At 53.9% G+C, this 27,325-nt stretch overlaps 1 protein-coding gene across 1 annotated transcript in view; it reads right to left on the bottom strand.

Moving 5' to 3' along the window:
• TSNARE1 (t-SNARE domain containing 1) overlaps window positions 1–27,325 on the bottom strand; it is a 130,905-nt gene that overhangs the window by 32,948 nt on the left and 70,632 nt on the right. Inside the window, 5 exon segments of the mRNA XM_078353028.1 lie at window positions 4,355–4,411; window positions 4,900–4,971; window positions 7,810–7,900; window positions 18,035–18,104; window positions 19,088–19,165. Of these exon segments, the coding sequence (XP_078209154.1) occupies window positions 4,355–4,411; window positions 4,900–4,971; window positions 7,810–7,900; window positions 18,035–18,104; window positions 19,088–19,165 (368 nt within the window).

The raw sequence follows: 27,325 nt of genomic DNA, 5'->3' as shown, positions 1-27,325 counted from the left end.
TGTGGCTTGCTCAGTCTGCCTTCCATGTGTCTGTGGCTTCTCTGATGATGTGAGGATGTCCCAACGCTTTAACACCGTTCGCCTCCCCTCTGTCTTCTGGGCCTTCCTCTCACTAGCACACACCAGACCATATCTGTGGGAGTCCTCATCATCACTGTTCCACAGCTGACGTCCACCCAGGCGCAGCCACATCCAGCTGCTCCCAGTGTCCCTTCCTCCCTGTGCCGGGACCGTGCTTCCCCGAGGTCAATCCTTTTCCACCAGGAGGGGGCGGGATTGTCTTCACCAGGGTGCAGCTGGAGACTGGCTATTTGTCTCCTGTGCTTTCAAGACGTGCTTCCGCTGTCTTCTGGAACCCATCGTTTCTTCTAAGAAAGTCAGGTGTCAGTCTTGCTCCTTTAAAAATCATGTGGCTTTTTTCTCTGCCTTTAATGTGCTCTTATAATTTTTCCTAGTTTTAATCTGCTTTTGTAAGATTTTATTTTTGTCTTTGGTTTTGAAACTTTTATTATGCTATAACCAAGGGTGGTTATTTGCTTTTTGTTTTGACAGTCTTGCTCTGTCACTCAGGCTGGAGTGCAATGGAGTGATCTTGGCTCACTGCAACCTCTGCCTACCCGGTTCAAGTGATTCTCATGCCTAGGCCTCCTGAGTAGCTGGGATTACAGGCACCCACCATCACACCCAGCTAATTTTTGTATTTTTAGTAGACACGGGGTTCCACCATGTTGGTCAGGCTGGTCTCAAACGCCTGAGCTCAAGTGATCCACCGGCCTCAGCCTCCCAAAGTGTTGGGATTATAGGCATGAGCTGCTGTGCCTGGCCAAGCGTGGTCTTTTAAAAGGAGAAATTTATCTATTCATAGAGCTTCTTGAACCTGTGACTTGAAGTATTTGGACAGCTTTGGAAAATTCAAGCATTACCTCTTCAAATATTGTTTTTGACCATTCTCTCTCTTTCCTGTTCATCTAGAACTGTAACTATATTCTTTAGATTTTTTTAAATCATTTTTTCTTTTGTGTATAAGTTTTCTTACCCCCTGCCTTCTAACTCACTAACCCTTTTTACCGCTTTGCCTGCGTGGAGATGTAGCTACCCTACTGAACTGTTCATTTCAGTTATGATACTGCTCTATACTGGAACTCCCTTCTTAAAATAAAATTTAAGTTCTCTGTTAACAGTCTATACCATTGGCCGCAGGCGGTGGCTCACACCTGCAACCCCGGCACTTTGGGAGGCCCAGGCAGGTAGATCACGAGGTCAAGAGTTGGGGCATCCTGGCCAACATGGTAAAACCCTGTCTCCACTAAAAATACAAAAACTAGCTGGGCGTGGTGGCCCACACCTGTTGTCCCAGCTACTCGGGAGGCTGAGGCACATGAATTGCTTGCACCTGGGAAGTGGAGGTTGCAGTGAGCCAAGATGGTACCACTGCACTCCAGTCTGGCCACAGAGCGAGACTCTGCTCAAAAGGAAAAAAAAAGTCTATGCCATTTACTATCTTCTTTCACATATTAAAAAAAGCAGGTTGAGTATCCCTCATCCAAAATGCTTGGGAGCAGAAGTATATCAGATTTTGAACTTTTATTCAGATTGTTTACTTTTGTTTCAGATTCTGGAGTGCCTACTTATTGGATGCCCATTCCTCACCATGACTCCGAAACCTAAATGTTCCCATGCGCATCCCCTCTGTGCACCACGTCGGCACTCAGGCTACTTATTGGATGCCCATTCCTCACCACGACTCCGAAACCTAAACGTTCCCATGCACATCCCCTCTGGGCGCCACGTCGGCACTCAGGCTACTTATTGGATGCCCATTCCTCACCATGACTCCGAAACCTAAATGTTCCCATGCGCATCCCCTCTGTGCGCCACATCGGCACTCAGGCTACTTATTGGATGCCCATTCCTCACCACGACTCCGAAACCTCAATGTTCCCATGCGCATCCCCTCTGTGCTCCACAGCACTCAGGCTACTTATTGGATGCACATTCCTCACCACGACTCTGAAACCTAGATGTTCCCATGCGCATCCCCTCTGTGCGCCACGTCGGCACTCAGGCTACTTATTGGATACACATTCCTCACCACAACTCCGAAACCTAAATGTTCCCATGCGCATCCCCTCTGTGCTCCACGGCACTCAGGCTACTTATTGGATGCACATTCCTCACCACGACTGTGAAACTTAGATGTTCCCATGCGCATCCCCTCTGTGCGCCACGTCGGCACTCAGGCTACTTATTGGATGCACATTCCTCACCACGACTCCGAAACCTAAATGTTCCAATGCGCATCCCCTCTGTGCGCCACGGCACTCAGGCTACTTATTGGATGCACATTCCTCACCACGACTCCGAAACCTAAATGTTCCCATGCGCATCCCCTCTGTGCTCCACGGCACTCAGGCTACTTATTGGATGCACATTCCTCACCACGACTCCGAAACCTAAATGTTCCAATGCGCATCCCCTCTGTGCGCCATGTCGGCACTCAGGCTACTTATTGGATGTACATTCCTCACCACGACTCTGAAACCTAAATGTTCCAATGCGCATCCCCTCTGTGCGCCACGGCACTCAGGCTACTTATTGAATGCACATTCCTCACCACGACTCCGAAACCTAAATGTTCCCATGCGCATCCCCTCTGTGCGCCATGTCGGCACTCACGCTACTTACTGGATGCACATTCCTCACCACGACTCTGAAACCGAAATGTTCCAATGCGCATCCCCTCTGGGCGCCACGGCACTCAGGCTACTTATTGGATGCACATTCCTCACGACTCTGAAACCTAAATGTTCCCATGAGCATCCCCTCTGTGCGCCACGTCAGCACTCAGGAGGCTTCAGATTCTGGAGCCGTCTGGATTCCGGATTTTTAAATTAGGGATGCTCACCCTGTAGTGATTTTAAGTTGAGTGTTTAACTGACTACCTCAATATCTGCATGGGCTGCTGGTCGGTTTCTACTTAACTGTCTCTCCTTGACTTTCGTAATTGGATTCTGTTACCTGTGATGCCTAATGAGTTCAGCTTAAACCTCAGACACTGTATGAAAAATCGCAGATTCCAGATGACAGAACTGTCCCATCTCCGGACAGACAGCGCAGACGTGACTCCGGGCTACGCTTTAGGTTTTGGTGGTTAGGGCTGGTCTATTTCTGGTTTACCTCCGTCTCTCATGGTCTCAACTGGAACTTGTGTTTACAAGAGCCCCTCCTCCCGGGTGGGCCTTCAAATCTGACCTTTGTCTTCTAAGTACTCTCAGGGTATACCCCACTGCTGTTCAGCTTTTCTTGTAAAGCGCTTGCTGGTTGCCCTACTGGACTCTCACATCACACACACACCAGTGACTACGGATCAGCAAAAGCCTGCCTCAGGGGAAAACAGACCGACTGTTGCAATAACCGTGCACTCCAGGGTTTTATTCCTAAGGGTCCTCAACTCCACCTTCGGTCTCTTTAGCCCAGTAAGACCACTAAAGCTATAAGCCACCACGGCTGTTCAGTATCGCTAAGCTGAGACACAAGCTGGCAAATGCCCTGGGGGTGAGAAGGAAGTGATGGTGAGCCTCAGTGACCTGGGAATGCGTGCCTCTCTAGGCCTGGCTCCCAGCTGCTCCCACGCCTCCCTCATGCTGGATCTGTGTGTGTCTGCGTGCCTGTGTTCATCTACATGTGCATGTTTCTGCATGCGTGTGCAAGTGTCTTCTTTCTGTTTGTTTTGAGACAGTCTCACTTTGTCACTGAGACTGGAGTGCAGTGGCACAATCTTGGCTCACTGGAACCTCCACCTCCCGGATTTCAAGCGATTCTCCTGCCTCAGACTCCCAAGTAGCTGGGATTGCAGGTGCTCGCCACCGTGCCCAGCTAATTTTTATATTTTTAGTAGAGATGAGGTCTGTCCATGTTGGCCACGCTGGTCTCTAATTCCTGACCTCGGGTGATCCACCCGCCTCAGCCTCCCAAAGTGCTGGGATTACAGGTGTGAGCCACCGCGCACAGCCACATGTGCATGTGTTTTTAGGGTTTACAGTGGCTGTCAGCAGGAGGGCTGGTCTGAGCAGTGAGTCCTGACTGGCACATGGAGCCATCGGCAGTCATTCTTTGGGAGGTGAGTCCTGCCTGGCACGTGGAGCCATCAGTCATTCTTTAGGAGGTGAGTCCTCGTCAGGCACCGTGCCGGAGCGCAAAGGTTAAGACGCCCATGTTCTCAAGGCTGTGCATCAGGGCGCCCTCAGGCGAGGCCCTGCCCTTGGCCCTTCCCCCTCTTCCATGGGGCACACATGGCAGTGAACCACGGGCTCTCCCCCAACAGCCCTGACCCTGGTCAGCACTCGGCACCCACCTGTTTACTGCCCCTCGGAGCCACGGGAAGCAGTGCTCTGGACTTTTCTGCAATTTTCTGTTGAAAGAAGTACAAGAGAAGAAAGACAGGAAGAGCAAAAATAAAGGCAGGGAAGGAAGAAGAAACGGTCGGATGAGTGCAGGGCTCTGGGCGATGGCACCGCAGAACACGCCCTCCACTCCCAGGAGGCCGGGACCGGGGTCGGGGCTGAGCTCTGTTAGCGAGTCGCTGGATGGCCTCTGCCCATGCATGGGAGCTCTCTGGGCCTCAGTGTCCTCACCTGTTAGAACAGGGTGAGACCTGTTCTTCCTGCTTCCCCAGAGCTGCTGTGGGGCGGCTCTTGAAGGTAAGCATCCTCAAGGACACATTCCCTGATGCACAGTCTGGATCCTGACTGCCCGGAGACTGTCTGCAAGGACAGCCCCTGGCTCTGCCTTTGGGGATGGGGCTGCATCAGGCCCACCCGGGGACAAGATAGCTGCGAGGGTGCTCCAGGAACTGAGGCCTGCCCCACCTGGCCTGCAGGCCCCGCCCCCACACCTCACCTTCTGTACCACTCCGTAGCGCTGAATGGCATCTGAGAGCTGGGCTTTCAGCTGGTCCAGCTGAGAATGCTCCTGTGGCAAAGAGAGGGCGTGGCTTGCACGGCATGGGAGGCTTTGCCCGGCCCCAGCGGCCCCACCACCTTCTCCTGCACCCACACCCCACCTTCCCACGCTCAAAATGGGATGTGCCACCAACCTCTTCCCGCCACGTCACTAGTGTCTCCACAGGGACACCATCACCACAGAAACCAGCTTGGGGGTCAGCACCACCTGCCAGAGCCAGGAGCTACTCAAGGCACGCAAACCAGCCCCACATCCTGCTCCATGAGAAGCACTGTGACCCTCTTCCACAGCGCAGGACACCAAAGCCCTGAGTCCCCAGTGGCTTGTCAGTGGTCACAGGTGGTGAGGCCACCACCAGAACTATCATTCCCCAGTATCTCGCCTCCAGGGTTCCACCAACCCCAGTTCCTTCCTGCTGGGACATTCACCATCACACCCCAGCACCCACCAGGCACCTGCTCCAGAGCGGAAGCTGCAGAAGCACTGAGCCGGGGTGGGGCTAGACAAACAGCCCTGGAGCCAGCCCCACAGTTCTGGCTCACCATGGGCACCGCCCACCAACAGGAGCACCAAGGAACCCAAGCTTCCTTCTAGCACACACCCCATGGCGATCAGAGGACTCGAGACAGCCAAGACTCAGGCGGGCTGGCCTGGGATCAAGCTGACGGCCGAGGGGCACTGGGGGCAACCCATCACAGCCTTGACCTCGTCCCACGATTGAAGGGACTACTCAACAAAAGCGTCCACGGCCCACAAAGTCGAAGATGCGGTAGGCACTGAGAGTGCCACCGAGCCGCATGAAGGGACCATTCGCTTCACCAGGAAACGGCCTATGCAGACCACCCAACGCTGCTCCGACGCCATGGAAACACCTCTCAGAATCGAAACCCGCGGCCATCTGGGGCCTCCCTCAGGGCCTCATGTAAGTGCAGTGTCTGGCTAAGAGGGACCCAGTGCGGATTCTTGGAGGAATGAATAAATGAATGAACAAGTGACTCAGGCACACCTGACTCAAAACAAAGAACAAAGCTACAGAGGAAGAGGTCAGACACAGGCATCGGTGCCGGTCGTGACGCTGCTGGCACCAATGCCTGAGGGCACAGGCCAGGGCAGCACCCAGTCCCTGCAGAGCGGCCCCTGCAGGGCAGCCAGGGCTATGAGGAGTGACCCACACACAGAGAGGCTCCAGGCTTCTCAGCACGAAGCCCCCTGTGCTCCTGTCGTCCAACTTGAGGGAGACTCCAGCCACCCCATCACCGGACAGGGGGCTGCTGCCTCTGTAACACCGTTTTTCCGTGTAACTAACTTTTGAACCGGTTCTACTTTTCTATGTAGAAGTTTTATTACAGTATAATTTAATCTGATAAAACTCGGGCACTGGAAGTGTGGAGTCCAGTCATCCTGGCTGCACAGTTATCCCACACCCAGCTTTAGAACTTCCCCATCACCTCAGAAAGGGCCCCGCCCTGCCTGTAGGTGCCCCAAAACCAACTCCTGCTCCCAGCCTCAGCCGCCGCTCGTCTGCTTTTGGTCAATAGAGATTCACATTTTCTGGATGTTTCACACAAACAGAGCCACACGCTGTGTGTTCTCCTGCGTGGGCGCACGCGGTCTTCCAGCCCCACCACATGGTGCCCTGCCTAGCTCTCCGCCCTTCTCACTGCTGACCGCATCCAGAGCAGCACTGGCCGTGTCACCCGTGTTTCCACAGGGAGGGCAGCATGTATTTCCCCCACAGGACCAGCTGGCTCATGCTGCTGTTCTGCACAGGCTGAACCTTGCAACCGCAGCCCTGCCGTGGCCATGAAGTGGGTGCAGGCGGCACCTACGGGGAGGGCAGGTCCGCATCTCGCTCACACTGTGTGCATGAAGCGGGTGCAGGCCAGCGGGCCACAGCTTGCTGACTCCGGCCCCGTAAAACCTTAGGGTCCAGCAGCCTTTAATCTTTTGTGACAAGCACCCTCCAATCTTCAGTGACTGGGCGCTGACCTGGTGTGGTGGCGTGGAGGGTGTAGGGAGGGATGGAAGTGGGGACAGGGCCAGGCGCAGTGGCTTAGGCCTGTAATCCCAGCAATTTGGGAGGCCAAGGTGGGCAGATCATTTGAGGTCAGGAGTTCAAGACCAGCCTGGGCAACATGGTGAAACCCCATCTCTACTAAAAATAAAAAAATTAGCTGGGCATGGTGACAGGATCCTATAATCCCAGCTACTCAGGAGGCTGACAGAATCACTTGAACCCAGGAGGCAGAAGTTGCAGTGAGCTGAGATTGCACCACTGTACTCCAGCCTGGAAGACAGAGCAAGACTCTGTCTCAAAAAAAAAAGGGACAGGGTGGGGATGAGGGTGTGGCCTCGGAAGCTGAGCCAGATGGTGGTGGTGGCCGTGACAGTGGGTGTGGTGGTGGCCACTGCTATGGCCACATGTCCGGCCTGAGGTCCATGTGTCTGGCAAAGCATGAGGGTAGGCAGGGGGTGGGGAGGGGCATGTGCAGGTGGCCGTGGGTGGCGGATGCAGGCAGAGGGGACGCAGGGCAGGGGAGAGGATGGTGAGACAAATGATGGCAGGTCATCAGCCTCCAGTAAGGCCCAGCCTGGAAGGTCCAGGGCACTCTTGTCCCCACTACTGAATAAGTCAAGGAGAGCAGGAGCCTGGACACACCCGCTCCCACCCAAATGACGGACACAGGCTCTGAGCCACGGAGCCACGTCAGGCCAGAGCCAGGCCAGCAGTGTCCATCCACGCACCTCAGCCTCCCTGCATCCTACCTTGTGTGATGTCCCCGCCCCCACCACAGGCACAGGGGTCCATGCCTCCCTCCCTCCCAGCCCCAGACCCCAGGGACATACCGGGCAGGAGCTGTGCAGCAGCTCAGCCATCTGCTTCACGGAGCCGGCGCTGGATGCGATGGTCTTGTTAGTCTCCTGCTGCGCCGTGTGCCTGGGGACAGAGAAGGGGTCAGGAGCAGAGGTAAGGGAGAGAGGCAGGGGAGGGGAGCGGGGGAGGGAGGCAGGGGAGAGGGGCAGGGGAGGGGGGCAGGGGAGGGGGGCAGGGGAGGGAGGCAGGGGAGAGTGAGGGCCCAGGAGGGTGCAGCAAGGGGGGACGCATGGGCAGAGTTGGGGAGACAGGGACAGACGGATGGACAGACGGAGAGCAAACCGAGACACACAGAAAATGGCAGAGGGAAGAAAACAAGAGCAGGGCAAGGGCAGCAGAGAGGAAGAGGCAGAGGCTCCGAGAAAGACGGGACAGAGACAAGAGCAGTGACTCCCACCGAGAAAGAGGAGGGAGCCCAAAGCCAGGACAGAGAGGGACAGCAGACACCCAGCAGGCCACAGGGAGGGCAGAAAGGCTGGCGGGTATGGGGCAGGGGAAGAGACAATGCAGGTAAGCTCTGGCTGGGGTGGGTGGCACAGGCAGCCAAAGCAGTGGCAGGTACGTCTCACCCATCAGCCACTGCCAGGACTACCTTGCCCCCACGCCGCAGCCATCCCCCAATGCCCACAGACAGGTGCCCAGCCACAAGCCCACCCTGTAGAAAGGCCCCTATGGGGTCAGCTCTCCTTGGGGTCAGCACAACGGCCCAGGGAGGCCAGTGGCCCTCAGCCCCACTGCACACACCTGCGAGGTCCCGGGTGAGATGGTTCCCACACCCAGGCCCAGTGAGACACAAGGAGGCCAGGACAGTCCCAGGCTGCAGTTCCAGGCCTGCCCTCAAAAGCAAGTGGGAAGAGCAGCTGTCTCCCACTTGGGGTTCGCCACCCCCATCCCTGGACAGGAGACACTAGGGCAACCGTACCCAGCCCAGCTGCAGGCACAAACACCAAGTGCAGGAGGACCCTGGCCTGGAAGAAACTGGGGAGCCTCAGAGACCCCTCCAGGTACAGCCCAAATGGCCCGAGGGCCCCTCAGGCATCACCCAGGGCCTGCTCCAAGCCAGCCTCGGGGCCAACAGGTGGGAGCTAGCCCAGTGCCACCACAGGCCAAGCCTACAGGAATGGGGCCCACCTCCTGATACCCACCCTGGGCAGGCAGAGCCTGTGGCACACAGAGGAGTAGGAGTGCCCCCAGAACAGGCGCCAGCAGGCTAGAGAGGGTGTGGGCCAAGGAGGGTGAGGAGCCATGAGGTTCCCACAGCCTGCGTGGAACCTCGGGGACAGGAACTTCCCTCCCCGGTGACTTGGTCAGGCCACCTCCTCCCGGGGCTGGTCTGAAGCTGTGGAGAGCCTCCAGTGCCTCCAGCCCCCAAACATGCCTCTTCAGCCAACCACTGGCTTAACACTGCGAGGATTCGGAAGCAGCGTGCCCCTCACTCCTGCTCCTGAGGGTCTCCTCCTCGCCCTGGGCTGCCCACAGCCTCCTGTCCCCAGCCCACTCTCCTGCTAAAGAAAGCTTTGATCCTGCCACTCCAAACCTCGCCGCTCACCAACGGTTCCACATTTCATTCTGGTCAAAGCCAGAGTCCCTCTAGCGCTGCTCCAAGCTCTCACGGGTGGCCTCCTGCACCTCCGACTTCACCTCCCCACCTGACCTGTGTTCACTTCACTCCCGGCCCACAGGTCTCTCTGCTGCTCTTGAGGGGGCTGGCAAATCCTTGCGTTTGTTCGTTTCTAGGCCTGGTACGGACCACCAAGCCCTGGCTGCTGACCCAGGAGCGTGTCTGTGGTCAGGCTGTCACCATGGGGTAACGCCCCCAGTACCTGCCCACACGGCTTCCCAGGCAGGGCCAGGCAGGCCACGGCCCCACATTCTTCCCCGCTCCACGCTGACCTTTCCCCTCCTCTAGACTGTCACGGTGGCAGGGGCTGTCCCTCACACCCCTGCTAAAACACCCTTACAGAGCCCTGAGGGCCAGAACAAAGGCAGCCGCTTCCTGTGTGCAGCTGGTCAGGCTTCTCTCTTTCCAGGCAGGATCTCATCTCATCTCCGTCTCCCTCACAAACTGTTAGCACCATGCAGGATCAAAGCAACTGAGGCCTCCTCACCCGACCTGGCAACCCCCCAGGCTTCAGATCACCCTGCCAAGTCTGTCGTGGGAACAGGAGGCTGCCAACCAGAAAGCCCAGCAAGTGATAAAGGGAGTGAGGAATGAGCCACCAGTCAAGGAAGGATATGGGGAGGGCCTTCCCCAATGCTCGTCCCAAAGAAAGACCTGGTGGACACCTCCAACTCACAGCCACGGTACCTGCAGTACCACCTACCACAAACAGGCAGACAACACACTTTAAAACACACACACAAAGCTAAGGATGCAGCTAAAACAGCCATTACAAAGAAACTATTGCTTTAAATTCTGATATTAGAAAAAGGAATAAAATCAATGTCCAGAAAGTTCACCTAAAGAAGCCAGCAAATTAAACACAAAGAAAGTAGAACAGAGATAATAAAGGTAAGTTCAATACTTAATAAAGTAGCAAACAGATCAATAATAGAATCGAAAAACATTTAAAGAATTACACAGCTCTGCCAAGACAGGTCAGGAGGGAAAAAAACCACATATGCAAATTACCAAGATAAGAATGAAACAGTGAACCTGACTACAGATCCGACATTAAAAGAACATTAAAGAAGCACAGATCATATCAGGCCCATAAATTTGACAACTAAGATTAAACAGAAAAATTCCTTAAAAGTCACAAATCATATCAAAACTGACTCAAAAAGAAATAGAAAACCTAAATAGCTCTACATGTATGGCAGGAATTCAGTTTGCACTTAAAAACAGGGCTGCGAATACACAGCCACAGCACGCTTCAGTGTCAGTATCAGGCAATCCCAGAAAGCAGAGAAGAGACACACACTGTGAGGCCCATGTTACCCTGATGACAAAACCCAGGTACAAAATCTAAAGGAAAGAAACCGATATATCACTCACCCAGCAGCAAAAATCTGCCATACAATTTTAGAAAAGTGAATTCAACAATCTGTGAGAGGCATACAATACCATGACCAAAAGGAGCTTACCCAGGGGGTCCAAGGTTGGTTCAACATTCAAATATCAATGAGTGTGGTCCTCTCATATCAGCAGAGCAAATTTAAAAAGGAGAAAAACACCTTAATAGATCACGCAGAAAAAGCCTGTGACAGAATTCAACACTCACTCTAGACTAAAACTAAGTAAACTAGAAAAAAGAAGGGGACTTCCTCAACCCAATACAGAGGGCCTATCAAATAAAAAACAAAACTAAACCTCGTATACCTACAGCAAAGACGGAATGCCTCCCTGTGAGACAGGGAAGGAGGCAGGCGTGTGTGCTTTTGCCACCTTTACTCCTCTTTGTGTAGGTTTGCCTTGGAATAAAGGGAAAGGAACTAAGAAGCATAAAAATTGAAAATGAAGAAGAACTGTCTTGAGTCACAGAGACATGTGCATCTATATAGAAAATCCCGAGAAATCTACAAAGAAGCCCCCAGAACTAATCAGCGAGGGAATCTATGCAGGTCACAGGATTCAAGGCAGTACACGGAAGTCACCTGTATTTATATGGGGCTGCAGCCAGCAAGAGGAAAGGAACACAGAGAAGAGAAAGGCCGGCCTGACCGCGTCCATGGATTGGATGATGACATTGCTATGAAATCTTTAGTTTACCCACAGATTCAAGGTGATCCCTAAAAATTATAGCAGGCTTTTTTAAAAAGAAAGAATAATTGACAAGCTGACTCTAAAGTGTACACTGAATTACAGAAGAGCGTGAGAGGAGATCTGCTTGGGCAGCACTGCCAGCAGCAGCACTGACACAATTGGCTGAAGGCAGTGGCACGGGGCAGGGGACGGGGTGGGACAGCTCGTGGCCTTGTTCTCCACAGTGGACAGGGAGCCATCAGGGACTCTCTGGAATGCTGCCTGTAGCCAAAGTATGAGAGACATCCTAAAGAGGCACTTCCAGACCCCTGCTGGCACAGGGAGGCCCTGTAGGGGCACAATGGGGCAGCAAGTCCAAGTGTGGTTCCCACTGGAGAGGGCTCTCCTGGGAAATGATGGCTCCACTCCGAGGCTGGACACAGCCCGGAAGGCCAAGGTGCCTCAGCCAGGGCAACAGAACAACCCAGGACCAGCAAGGCACTTTACAAAGCCCACACATCCCCATGACCACTTTACAAAGCCCACACATCCCCACGACCACTTTACTAGCCCACATTATCCCCACAACCACTTTACAAAGCCCACACATCCCCACGACCACTTTATAAAGCCCACGCATCCCCACGACCACTTTACAAAGCCCACACATCCCCACGACCACTTTATAAAGCCCACGCATCCCCACAACCGCTTTACTAGCCCACGTATCCCCAAGACCACTTTCCAAAGCCCATGCATCCCACAACCACTTTACTGGCCCATGTACGTATCCCCATGACCACTTTACAAAGCCCATGCATCCCACAACCACTTTACTAGCCTACATATCCCCATGACCACCTTACAAAGCCCACACATCCCCACGACCACTTTATAAAGCCCACGCATCCCAATGACCACTTTACAAAGCCCACACATCCCCATTATCACTTTACTAGCCCACATATCCCCATGACCACTTCACAAAGCCCACACATCCCAATGACCACTTTACAAAGCCCACACATCCCAAAGACCACTTTACAAAGCCCACGCATCCCCACGACCACTTTACAAGCCCACGCATCCCCACGACCACTTTACAAGCCCACGCATCTCCACGACCACTTTACAAGCCCACGCATCCCCACGACCAATTTACAAAGCCCACGCATCCCCACTACCACTTTACGAAGCCCACGCATCCCCACTACCACTTTAAGAAGCCCACGCATCCCCACGACCACTTTACGAAGCCCACGCATCCCCACGACCACTTTACGAAGCCCACGCATCCCCACGACCACTTTACGAAGCCCACGCATCCCCACGACCACTTTACGAAGCCCACGCATCCCCACGACCACTTTACGAAGCCCACGCATCCCCAAGACCACTTTACGAAGCCCACGCATCCCCAAGACCACTTTACGAAGCCCACGCATCCCCAAGACCACTTTACGAAGCCCACGCATCCCCAAGACCACTTTACGAAGCCCACGCATCCCCACGACCACTTTACGAAGTCCACGCATCCCCATGACAACTTTACAAAGCCCACACATCCCCACAAAGCCAGCTCTGCATGGTTTTGCTGAAAGGCGAGGTAGGTGGCTACAGGGTCTGGGTAACCTGACCCAAGCACCCCTCTCCCAGCACTCCAGTGCAAGGCCTGCATAGCTGCCAGCCAGGTGGTACCATCGCTGCCAGCAGTCAGGTGACTGAGGCATCTGTGATGCCTGCCTAGCAGGGGTGTCACCTGAGGCCCATTTCCCGTCACGCCCGAGTCTGCTGTCCCTGAACCGACCGGAGCACGGAGGCTCTCTTGTTTGCCTGTCATTATTTAAGATGTTGTTTAGAGGCACCTCATGTCCTGTGTATATCACACCTGCTCACTGATTCTCATGACCACCTATGTTTTACAGACAAGGACGCAGGCCCTCAGTCACAAAAAACACCTGCAGGCCGGAGCTGGTGAGCTGGAGTGGGCAGAAGTTGGGCTGGGGCAGCCCAATCTCTTTCTTGGTCTAGGACTGACAGGGAGACCCCACGTCAGTCCAGAAAGACCCTAAGTCAGTGAGCGAGAAGGCAGCAGGGCGAGAGGGACACCTGGGGTTCTGGGGCCCTACTGAGGAGGGATTCCAAGCTCTGGGACATGCAGTACCACCAAGGGAAGGGGAGGAGATCAAAGAGGTAAAGAGGCTGGAGCCAAAAGGATGAGGAACCAGCACCAGCGAAGGCAAGGGCCCAGGAGAGCATGACTGCACAGCAGGAGGAAACTTCTAGAAGGAATCAACTCAACAGGAAAAAGGAAAATACCTGATTAGGACATGGGAAAAAGATCTGAACAGACATTCCTTCCAAGAAGATAGACAGACAGCCAACAGGCAAATGAAAAGATGCTTGACGCCATCAAGTACTAGGAAAATGCCAATCATATTACCACAAGACCCCACTTTGCACCCACCAGGATGGCCAGCATCCAAAAGACGGGTAACAACAAGTGCTGGCAGCAAGGCAGGGAAACTGGAACCTTCCAACACTACTGGCGGGGGCGTCAAATGGGGCAGCCACTTTGGAAAAGTCTGGCAGTTCCTCAAAAGGTTAAAGAGCCACCATATAACCCAGCAAGTCCACTCCTGGGGATACACCCAAGATAGGTGAAAACCTACGCCCACGCAAACACCTACACACAAACTTTCACCGCAGCTTTATTCATCGTGGTCAAGATGAAGCCACCCAAATGCCCATCAGCTGGCGAACGGGTCCGTCCTCACAGCAGGACAGAGGGGCGTGGTTCTGTGCCAGCTGGTGAATGGTGCATCCTCACAGCAGGACAGAGGGGCGTGGTTCTGTGCCAGCTGGTGAATGGTGCATCCTCACAGCAGGACAGAGGGGCGTGGTTCTGTGCCAGCTGGTGAATGGTGCATCCTCACAGCAGGACAGAGGGGCGTGGTTCTATGCCAGCTGGTGAATGGTGCATCCTCACAGCAGGACAGAGGGGCGTGGTTCTGTACCAGCTGGTGAATGGTGCATCCTCACAGCAGGACAGAGGGGTGTGGTTCTGTACCAGCTGGTGAATGGTGCATCCTCACAGCAGGACAGAGGGGCGTGGTTCTGTACCAGCTGGTGAATGGTGCATCCTCACAGCAGGACAGAGGGGTGTGGTTCTGTACCAGCTGGTGAATGGTGCATCCTCACAGCAGGACAGAGGGGCGTGGTTCTGTACCAGCTGGAGAACGGGTCTGTCCTCACAGCAGGACTGAGGGGCATGGTTCTGCCAACTGGTGAATGGGTCCGTCCTCACAGTGGGACTGAGGGGCATGGTTCTGTACCAACTGGTGAATTGGTCTGTCCTCACAGCAGGACAGAGAGGCGTGATTCTGTACCAGCTGGTGAATGGGTCTGTCCTCACAGCGGGACAGAGAGGCGTGATTCTGTACCAGCTGGTGAATGGGTCTGTCCTCACAGTGGGACAGAGAGACGTGATTCTGTACCAGCTGGTGAATAGGTCTGTCCTCACAGAGGGACTGAGGGGCATGGTTCTGTACCAGCTGGTGAATGGGTGCAACCTCATAGCAGGACAGAGGGGCACTGTTCTATACCAGCTGGAGAATGGGTACAACCTCAAAGCAGGACTGAGAGGCGTGGTTCTGTACCAGCTGGTGAATGGGTACATTCTCACAGCAGGACGGAGGGGTGCGGTTTGGTACCAGCTGGCAAATGTGTCTGTCCTTACATACGGAGGGTGCTGTGAGCCCTCTCTGACCCTTACAGAGCCCTCCGTCAGGCAGGCCAGGAGCTCAGCTCTTCACACCCTGCTGGCCACCTGTGTGCCACAGGGGCTTGCCTTCCATCATGCAGGATGGGACGAGCCAGGCACATGGCTCACGGTCCTGCCCTGCCTACGCTGTCTCCGCAGGAGGTGGGGCTGTGAGGACTAAGCCCCTGAAAGAGCTGCCAAGCACAGGCCCTCGGTGTTGGGTGATCACCATCCAAGGCTCCTTGAGCCCTTCTGGTGCTGATTCTGACATGTAAATCCTGGGCCAGGAAGGAGAGAACCCCTCAGAGGAAGCAGCAGCCCAGCTCACCCGGACCTCACCCCCATCACTGCATGTGGGGCTGTGGGCCAGCAGATCCTCAGCAGCCACGTCTCATGCACCCACATCGGGGCCACCCGCCCTATATCACCCCACAACAGGGAGGTGAGAGGGAGGCATCGCTGCATGTCCGGGCAGATCAAGGAACGCGGCCCAGGGGGCAAGCCCCAAACCCCAGGGAAGCGGGCCCTCTGTGCCACAAAGCAGGGGTGCGCTGGCCCACACGCCATCTCCAGATCAGGACAGCCCGCAGGATGGAAGGGAAAAGAGCCCAGACGACAGGGCGTGAGCCAAGCTGCCACTGAGCCCCACCCATGGGATCGTAATGTGGCCACTGCACTCCCACCTGTGGGTCTGTGACAGGGAGGTCTGGGCAGGGTCCGCACACAGGTGACAGAAACAACCTGGCCACGCTGGCCTTGCATGACATCAGGGACACTTTTCTGAAGTTGAATGTGATTCCGGAAGAAGGACCAAAACCCTCCTGAGACTGGGCCCTGCCTGCGCTGCAGGGCTGCAGAGCCTCTTCCCTAATCAAGCCATGGCTGCCACAGATGAAGGCATATTCCTTCAATGGCCTTAGCTGGTGACTTCGTCAATGTGGAGGAAATACAGAATTGGCAACCCTGTTGGTCTCGAGGGTTATTTTTAAACGTTAATGGTCCATGATAGGGGAGCATCAGAGGGGCCACAGAAGTCTCTGGAAGCCATGATAAGCAGGCTAGGCCTGCATCTGGCCACACAGGAGGGTCAGAAAAGCACTAAGGCAAGGGTTTCCAGATGTGAGCGCTGAGGTCAGCCAGTGGGAAGGCCGAGGCGCCGGGACACCCGGTCCTGAGACCAGGGCAGTCTTCTACTCCACCCCGGGAGCCCCCAGAGTGCACAGTGTCGGGCTTCTGCTAAGCAGGCTGGGCAGCCCAGGATATGCACGTGGGGGCCAGGGTCTTGAAGTGCCCATCCCTCCTGGCCCTGTGACCTAACCCAGGAGCCATGCAGGGGCACAAAGACCTAAGTGCAACAGCTGCACTGGAAACTGCTCCACACACTGAAGAGACAAGAAAGCCCCAGATGCAACCCACACACGAGTCACCCAGCTCCATGCATCAACAGTGCCCTCCGAGAGGATACACGCTTCCTGCACCCAAGAACCCCAGAGCCTGGTGTGACCAGCAGGTCCAGAGTCCGTCGCTGAACTGTGACCCTGCGAATGTACGTGGGTGGGGGGAGGCTGGCAGGGAACACTGACATGCTAACCACGGCTCCCCAGGGATCCTGTGTGTCCAAATTCCCTGGCACGAGCCTATATCACTGTCACATCAGAAAACAGTATGTTTCCTTTAAAAAAAAAGGCTAAAAATAGAATTGCCCTGAACATCTGCAAAGGGTGCTCCGCAGCTGGTGCATGAGCCCATGCGGGAGGGTGCTGTGTTCTGAATGGAGCCACTGGGAGGAGGAGCAGAGACTCCAGCACCCTCCAGCAGGGTGGGAGCTGTGACCCTCCCAGCCTCCTCAGTTCTGGCCCTTTCAGGTTCGAGGCTGGTATGGGTGGCCCCCAGTTCTGCATACAGGAGCCCGAGGACAACCCCAAGCCAGCAGTGCACCCGGGCTGGCTGGGGTCCTTGGGGCCATGGCCATCCTACTGGCTGCAGGGAGGTGGGGCACAGGCCAGCGAATGCAGTGGGGGCCAGCTGGGGGTCAAAGATATAGACTGCCGGTGTCCCCTCGGACCCCAGAGTGCCACACTGACTACACCTGGGGCAGATGCTCCTTTCCCACCCCAGCCCAGCCCAGGCTCAGGCTTAGCAGACAGCACCTGAGGTGCCTCTGCCCATCCCAGACCAGCCAAACCCAGGGCAGGCCGCTGGGCACCCCTCAAAAAAGTCTGGTGGGACCCCCACCAAGGCTCAGCTCCCTGAAAGGGCAGATGTAAGACCAAACGCCCCACTCCAACTTAGCCCATGGCTCTGCAAATGGCACATCTGTGTCGCCTCCTGTGTCCACAGATGTGCAGGCCCCAACAGGGAGCCTTCAGATGTGGCAAAGACGCATTTGGAGCATGTTGGCAAGGCAGAGCGTGTGCCAGCAGGCACGAACCCCCCAACCTTAGCACACGCATGCACAATGTCTGTCGGGCATGCACAGGTGCACGTGGCTTCTGCGTCAGGGCAGGCACACCTGTACCCTGTGGAGGGAACCTGCAGGCCGAGGGCCCAGTCCCAGGTTCACAGCCCTGACCAGGCTTATCCGCAGGTGTGTGTGGGGGGGGGTGTGTGTGTGTGTGTGCGCACATGTGTCCAGGCGGCTGTGGGCAAGCAGCTGTGTGGACAAAGCCTGTGTGCACAGGACCACACTCCTGCCCTGCACCCCAATGTGCACCGCGCCCAGGCCAGAGATACCACACCACACACTCACAGGCTGTCCCGAAGCTCTTGCGTGTCACTCGGTGTCCCTAGGGACCGAAGGCTCCGCTCCAAGGAGGTCACTGCCCGACAGAAGAGGGACAGGCGTGAGGGTCAGGAGGAGCTTCCCTGCCCATGCTACTCCCATGGGTGGCCCACCACAGCCCAGGCATGGTGAGCAAAGCCCAAGGACCAGTGCCTGGGCCAGGGCGGACCACCTGAGTGGCCTGGAGGCCAGGACCCACACTGCCCTCAGGAGGAGGCCATGCCAGCCAGGACCCCTCCCCAGCTGGCCTGAGACAGACACTCAGGTCCACGTGCAGCTCAGGGGCTCTGAGGAGCTGCCTCCAGCAGGCTTGCCCTGGTTCTGGGGACAGCTTCTCTCCACTCTGCTCCCCTCACCCCGCCCTTGCCCCACCCCTGGCCATCTTGGGTGTGGCTTTCATCCCTGCTCTTAGCCTCAGTGACCTCTGGTCTCCAAGTCTGAGGGGCCCTAGGATGCTCCTTCCTCCCCTGGGCTACATCAAGAGCGCACAAAAGGCTTCAAGAAGGAGCATCATGGGGTTGGGAGAAGAGCCAGCAGGGGACAGGGGGCAGCAGGCAGGGGCAATGGGCATGAGGCAGCGGGCAGTGGACAGGGAACAGCGGGCAGTGGGCAGGGGCAGTGGGTAGGGGGTAGTGGGCAGGGGCAGGGGGCAGCAGGCAGGGGGTAGTGGGCAGGGGGCAGCAGGCTGGGGGCAGTGGGTAGTGGGCACGGGGCAGCAGGCAGGGGGCAGTGGGCAGGGGGTAGTGGGCAGGGGGAAGCAGGCAGCAGGCGGGGGTAGTGGGCAGGGGGCAGGGGGCAGCAGGCAGGGGGCAGCAGGCAGGGGGCAGCAGGCAGGGGCAACCAGCTGGAGTGGTACCCAGCCCTGACTCAGCCCTCGCTCCTTCCCACCCGAGAAACCTGGGACTACACTGCATGAGGACCTGCGTGGGGAAGCTGTCCACCAGCACCCTCGCCTCCAATGTCTCTGGTGGTCCAGGCACCTAAGCAGAGGGTGCAGGCCCGGGCCAGACGCAGACTCACCACTTAAGTTGATTTGGAAGACGTTGGCCGACGTCTCCTGGAACAGCTCCTGAAGGTCTCGTGGATCGGCCTGGGTGGCTGGAAGGAGAGAACACAGGCTGAGGTGAAGCATGCAGGCCCAGCTCTGCTGCCCACTCTGGGCAGTCCCCAGGGGTGCAGAGCCAAGAGGCAGCAGAGTGGCCCTGAGCCCCATTCCCTGCCTTCACGGCTCGGCCACCTTGGGGTCAAGGCTGGACACCTGCCTTCACAGTACACTGAAGCTGGAAGGCAGGGGTGGTCCCTCAGAAAGGCTGCACCCTGAGCTCCCATACACCCCAGCACCTGGCGCGTGTGCCAGAGGCTCAGAGTGGCATCACTAAGAGTTGAAGCACAGCCCTGCTGATGAGGCAACAACAGACACTACAAGGTCTAGCTCCGGCGGGCAGCTCGGCACAGGAAACAGAACACTGGTTCCTGCGTGGAGCAGGTGAGCCCTGAGCGGTGCAGGTGAGCCCTGAGCGGTGCAGGTGAGCCTTGAGCGCAACGCACACGGAGGTGACAGCCAGCAAGGAGAGGCCACAGGCCGCCAGGTTCCATACCTCTACAGTGTCAGAGCAGACCAACCTGAGGACAGTGCCACAGCAGGGGCGGGGAGGGGGGAGGGGTGTGACTGCCGATGGGGACGGGGTTCCTTCTGGGGGTGATGAAAACATTTTAGCATTAAAAGGTGGTGGTGATTACAGAATGCTGAATACTCTGGCACTGAACTGCATGCTTTAAGGTAGGTGGTTAAGAGGCTGAATTCTGAGTGACTAAATTCTACCTCAGTTTTTTTTTTTTTTTTTTGAGACGGAGTTTTGCTCTCGTTACCCAGGCCGGAGTGCAATGGCGCAATCTCGGCTCACCGCTACCTCCGCCTCCTGGGTTCAGGCAATTCTCCTGCCTCAGCCTCCCGAGTAGCTGGGACTACAGGCGCGTGCCACCATGCCAAGCTAATTTTTGTATTTTTAGTAGAGACGGGGTTTCACCACGTTGACCAGGATGGTCTCGATCTCTTCACCTCGTGATCCACTCGCCTCGGCCTCCCAAAGTGCTGGGATTACAGGCTTGAGCCACCGCGCCTGGCCTACCTCAGTTTTTAAAAACTCACAGAACATTAACCCCTGTGGCAATGTAAATGTACGTTTTAATTAATTAAAATTAAATTCAATGATAAACTTGGTTCCTGTTGCACTAGCCACATTTCAAGTGCCCAGGAGCCCCATGTGGCGAATGGCTGTCACACTATGGAACGTAGACTGCAGGGCCTTTTCATCATCACCAGAAATTCTACTGGACAGCACTACTTTAACCATTCCCATCAAAAAGCAGAGGTTCTCTGCTGAGAGGAAAAGCAAGGTTCTGGCCAGGCGTGGTGGCTCACGCCTGTCATCGCAACACTTTCCGAGGCTAAGACAGGAGGACCGCTTGAGCCTAGTACTTCAAGATCAGCCTGGGCAACACAGTAAGAGCCCCCTTTCTACAAAAAAACTTAGCCAGCTGTGGCGGTACACGCCTGCAGTCTCAGCTACTTGAAACGCTGAGGGAGGAAGACGACTTGAACCTGGGAGGTGAAGGCTGCAGTGAGCCATGATCACGCCACTAAACTTTAGCAACAGAGCAAGAGACCATGTCTTAAAAACAAGTAAAGCAAGATCATGCCATACAGTATACGCAAGAAACCTACTTCACATACACAATCAGATGAAATTGTAAGTAAAAATTGGGAAGATAGATCATGTAAACAGCAATCACGAGAAAGCTGGGATGGCTACACTAGCGTCAAAACCACAAATATAATAAACGAAGGACACTTAAAAACAAATGGTCAACTAAGACAATTCTAAATGCGTCTGCACCTAACATCACAGCTTGAAAATACTGGAAGCAAAACCTGATAGAACTGGAAGGAAACACACGAATCCACAATTCCAGGCGCGCGGTCAGCAGAGCAAGCAGACAGAAGAGCAGAGAGGCCACAGAAACCCCGCACCACCGTCAGCCAGCCTAACCCACACGACAGAGGAGTACATATTCCTATCAAATGCACATGGAACATCCACTAAGACAGACTATATTTTAAGCCATGAAGCAAGTCTTCACATACTTATAATCGCTGAAATCATACAAAATATATTATCTGAATAGAGCAGAAATAGAAATCAGAAACAAAGTATCTGAGAATGAACATAATCAACTGAAGTCAAACAACATACTTCTAAATAATCATGAGTAAAAGAAGAAACCACAAGAGAAATTAGAACTATCTTAACTGAATGAAATAAAAACACAAGATATTAAAATGTATACCAGTAAAGCAATGTATAGAGGGAAGTGTATACCAATAAATACACAGGAAAAAAAAAGACCTCAGTAAATAATCTGGCAAAAACGTTAACCCAAAGTAAGCAAACGAAAGAAAGAATAAAAGCGAGCAGAATCCAATAATATCAAAATCTGGATCTTTCCAATGATTAATAAAATCAGTAGATTTATATTAGAATAATACTGAGATGATAAAATGATTCAGACTAATCAAGAACAAAACACTGAATAGAAATCAGCAACATTAGAAATAAAGGAGGAGACATCACCATGGGTCCCACAGACACTGAAAAGATATTAAGGGAATATTATGAGTAGCTTCATGCTAATTAATTTCACAACTTAGAGGATGAGTTCCTTGAAAAATACAAAACAATCAAAGCTCACCTGAGAAGAAACAGACAGCATGGATGGCATGGCAGCATTAAAGGAAGAGAATTTGTAGCTGAAAATCTTCCCACAACAAAACTCCAAGCTCAGATAGCATAACTGGTGAACTCGACCACATATCTGTAGGAAGAGTACCGCCAATTCTACACGAACTGTTTCAGAAGACAGAAGAGGAGGAACTCTTCCCAGCTCACTGCAGGACAGTGTGGTATCAGCATGAGCAGAGACGTACAGATCCACAGAAACAAATCAGTATTCCACATGAACACGAAGTCAACTGATTTTAGACAGAAGTACCAAAGTAATTCAATGGAGAAAACACAGTCTTTTCAATCAGTGGTGCTTCAACATTTGGGTATCTATTGAACCTCAACTCAAAGCTGACAAACAATAAATACTAATTCAACAGGGATCATGAACCTACATGTACAAGCTAGAGTACAGGACTTGTCAAAATAAAATAGGAAGAAAATTCTTTGCAATCTTGCAGTAGGGAAAGATTTATTCATCGATGTACAAAAAGCAAAAACCACAAAAGAAAAATCTCCCATTGAACAGTAAAAGTTTGGCCTTCAAATAACACAGCTTAAAAAATTAGAAGACTAGCCACAATGTAAGAGAAAATATTCACAGTACAGATACCTGACGAAATCCTGGTATTCCAAACGAGTGAGCTCATAACATAGTAAGAACACCCAATATAAACGAACAATGAATGCAAATAGACACTACACAAAAGAAGTCAGACAAACAGCCGATAAGCACATGGCAAGAAACATGCAGATGAAAACTCACCACCAGCACCCCACTGCACAGCACAGACGAAAACTCTCACCACCACCGACACCACACTGCACACCACAGATGAAAACTCTCACCACCGACACCACACTGCACACCACAGATGAAAACTCTCACCACCGACACCACACTGCACACCACAGATGAAAACTCTCACCACCGACACCACACTGCACACCACAGATGAACACTCTCACCACCGACACCACACTGCACACCACAGATGAAAACTCTCACCACCGACACCACACTGCACACTACAGATGAACACTCTCACCACCGACACCACACTGCACACCACAGATGAAAACTCTCACCACCGACACCACACTGCACACCACAGATGAAAACTCTCACCACCGACACCACACTGCACACCACAGATGAAAACTCTCACCACCGACACCACACTGCACACTACAGATGAACACTCTCACCACCAACACCACACTGCACACCACAGATGAAAACTCTCACCACCGACACCACACTGCACACCACAGATGAAAACTCTCACCACCACCACACTGCACACTACAGATGAACACTCTCACCACCGACACCACACTGCACACCACAGATGAAAACTCTCACCACCGACAACACACTGCACACTACAGATGAACACTCTCACCACCAGCACCCAGTGCACACCACAGATGAAAACTCTCACCACCACCACACTGCACACCACAGATGAAAACTCTCACCACCACCACACTGCACACCACAGATGAAAACTCTCACCACCAGAACCCAGTGCACACCACAGATGAAAACTCTTACCACCAGCACCCAGTGCACAGCACAGATGAAAACTCTCACCACCACCACACTGCACACCACAGATGAAAACTCTCACCACCAACACCCAGTGCACACCACAGATGAAAACTCTCACCACCAACACCCACTGCACACCACAGATGAAAACTCTCACCACCAACACCCACTGCACACCACAGATGAAAACTCTCACCACCACCACACTGCACACCACAGATGAACACTCTCACCACCAGCACCCAGTGCACAGCACAGATGAAAACTCTCACCACCAGAACCCAGTGCACACCACAGATGAAAACTCTCACCACCAACACTCAGTGCACACCACAGATGAAAACTCTCACCACCACCACACTGCACACCACAGATGAAAACTCTCACCACCAGCACCCAGTGCACAGCACAGATGAAAACTCTCACCACCAGAACCCAGTGCACACCACAGATGAAAACTCTCACCACCAGCACCCAGTGCACAGCACAGATGAAAACTCTCACCACCACCACACTGCACACCACAGATGAAAACTCTCACCACCAACACCCAGTGCACACCACAGATGAAAACTCTCACCACCAACACCCACTGCACACCACAGATGAAAACTCTCACCACCAACACCCACTGCACACCACAGATGAAAACTCTCACCACCACCACACTGCACACCACAGATGAACACTCTCACCATCAGCACCCAGTGCACAGCACAGATGAAAACTCTCACCACCAGAACCCAGTGCACACCACAGATGAAAACTCTCACCACCAACACTCAGTGCACACCACAGATGAAAACTCTCACCACCACCACACTGCACACCACAGATGAAAACTCTCACCACCAGCACCCAGTGCACAGCACAGATGAAAACTCTCACCACCAGAACCCAGTGCACACCACAGATGAAAACTCTCACCACCAGCACCCAGTGCACAGCACAGATGAAAACTCTCACCACCAGAACCCAGTGCACACCACAGATGAAAACTCTCACCACCAACACCACACTGCACACTACAGATGAACACTCTCACCACCAACACACTGCACACCACAGATGAAAACTCTCACCACCAACACCCACTGCACACCACAGATGAAAACTCTCACCACCGACACCACACTGCACACTACAGATGAAAACTCTCACCACCACCACACTGCACACCACAGATGAAAACTCTCACCACCACACTGCACAGAACAGATGAAAACTCTCACCACCACCACACTGCACACCACAGATGAAAACTCTCACCACCAGCACCCAGTGCACAGCACAGATGAAAACTCTCACCACCAGAACCCAGTGCACACCACAGATGAAAACTCTCACCACCAGCACCCAGTGCACAGCACAGATGAAAACTCTCACCACCACCACACTGCACACCACAGATGAAAACTCTCACCACCAACACCCAGTGCACACCACAGATGAAAACTCTCACCACCAACACCCACTGCACACCACAGATGAAAACTCTCACCACCAACACCCACTGCACACCACAGATGAAAACTCTCACCACCACCACACTGCACACCACAGATGAACACTCTCACCATCAGCACCCAGTGCACAGCACAGATGAAAACTCTCACCACCAGAACCCAGTGCACACCACAGATGAAAACTCTCACCACCAACACTCAGTGCACACCACAGATGAAAACTCTCACCACCACCACACTGCACACCACAGATGAAAACTCTCACCACCAGCACCCAGTGCACAGCACAGATGAAAACTCTCACCACCAGCACCCAGTGCACACCACAGATGAAAACTCTCACCACCAGCACCCAGTGCACAGCACAGATGAAAACTCTCACCACCAGAACCCAGTGCACACCACAGATGAAAACTCTCACCACCAACACCACACTGCACACTACAGATGAACACTCTCACCACCAACACACTGCACACCACAGATGAAAACTCTCACCACCAACACCCACTGCACACCACAGATGAAAACTCTCACCACCACCACACTGCACACCACAGATGAAAACTCTCACCACCAGCACCCAGTGCACAGCACAGATGAAAACTCTCACCACCAGAACCCAGTGCACAGCACAGATGAAAACTCTCACCACCAGAACCCAGTGCACACCACAGATGAAAACTCTCACCACCAGCACCCAGTGCACACCACAGATGAAAACTCTCACCACCACCACACTGCACACCACAGATGAAAACTCTCACCACCAACACCCAGTGCACACCACAGATGAAAACTCTCACCACCAGCACCCATTGCACACCACAGATGAAAACTCTCACCACCAACACCCAGTGCACACCACAGATGAAAACTCTCACCACCAGCACCCATTGCACACCACATATGAAAACTCTCACCACCAGAACCCCACTGCACGCCACAGATGAAAACTCTCACCACCAGAACTCAGTGCACACCAGATGAAAACTCTCACTACCAGAACCCAGTGCACAGCACAGATGAAAACTCTCACCACCAGAACCCAGTGCACACCACAGATGAAAACTCTCACCACCAGCACCCAGTGCACAGCACAGATGAAACTCTCACCACCAGCACCCATTGCACACCACATATGAAAACTCTCACCACCAGAACCCCACTCCACACCACAGACGAAAACTCTCACCACCAGCACCCATTGCACACCACAGATGAAAACTCTCACCACCAGAGCCCACTGCACGCCACAGATGAAAACTCTCACCACCAGAACCCCACTGCACGCCACAGATGAACTCTCACCACCAGAACCCAGTGCACACCACAGATGAAAACTCTCACCACCAGAACCCCACTGCACGCCACAGATGAACTCTCACCACCAGAACCCAGTGCACACCACAGATGAAAACTCTCACCACCAGAACCCCACTGCACACCACAGACGAAAACTCTCACCACCAGCACCCATTGCACACCACAGATGAAAACTCTCACCACCAGAACCCACTGCACGCCACAGATGAACTCTCACCACCAGAACCCAGTGCACACCACAGATGAAAACTCTCACCACCAGAACCCCACTGCACACCACAGACGAAAACTCTCACCACCAGCACCCATTGCACACCACAGATGAAAACTCTCACCACCAGAACCCAGTGCACACCACAGATGAAAACTCTCACCACCAGCACCCAGTGCACAGCACAGATGAAACTCTCACCACCAGCACCCATTGCACACCACATATGAAAACTCTCACCACCAGAACCCCACTCCACACCACAGACGAAAACTCTCACCACCAGCACCCATTGCACACCACAGATGAAAACTCTCACCACCAGAGCCCACTGCACGCCACAGATGAAAACTCTCACCACCAGAACCCCACTGCACGCCACAGATGAACTCTCACCACCAGAACCCAGTGCACACCACAGATGAAAACTCTCACCACCAGAACCCCACTGCACGCCACAGATGAACTCTCACCACCAGAACCCAGTGCACACCACAGATGAAAACTCTCACCACCAGAACCCCACTGCACACCACAGACGAAAACTCTCACCACCAGCACCCATTGCACACCACAGATGAAAACTCTCACCACCAGAACCCACTGCACGCCACAGATGAACTCTCACCACCAGAACCCAGTGCACACCACAGATGAAAACTCTCACCACCAGAACCCCACTGCACACCACAGACGAAAACTCTCACCACCAGCACCCATTGCACACCACAGATGAAAACTCTCACCACCAGAACCCACTGCACACCACAGATGAAAACTCTCACCACCAGAACTCAGTGCACACCAGATGAAAACTCTCACCACCAGAACCCAGTGCACACCACAGATGAAAACTCTCACCACCAGAACCCACTGCACGCCACAGATGAAAACTCTCACCACCAGAACCCCACTGCA

This window comes from Callithrix jacchus, chromosome 16, assembly GCF_049354715.1.
Source record: "Callithrix jacchus isolate 240 chromosome 16, calJac240_pri, whole genome shotgun sequence".
Lineage (NCBI taxonomy): Eukaryota > Metazoa > Chordata > Mammalia > Primates > Cebidae > Callithrix > Callithrix jacchus.
This window is presented reverse-complemented; position numbering and strand designations above follow the sequence as displayed.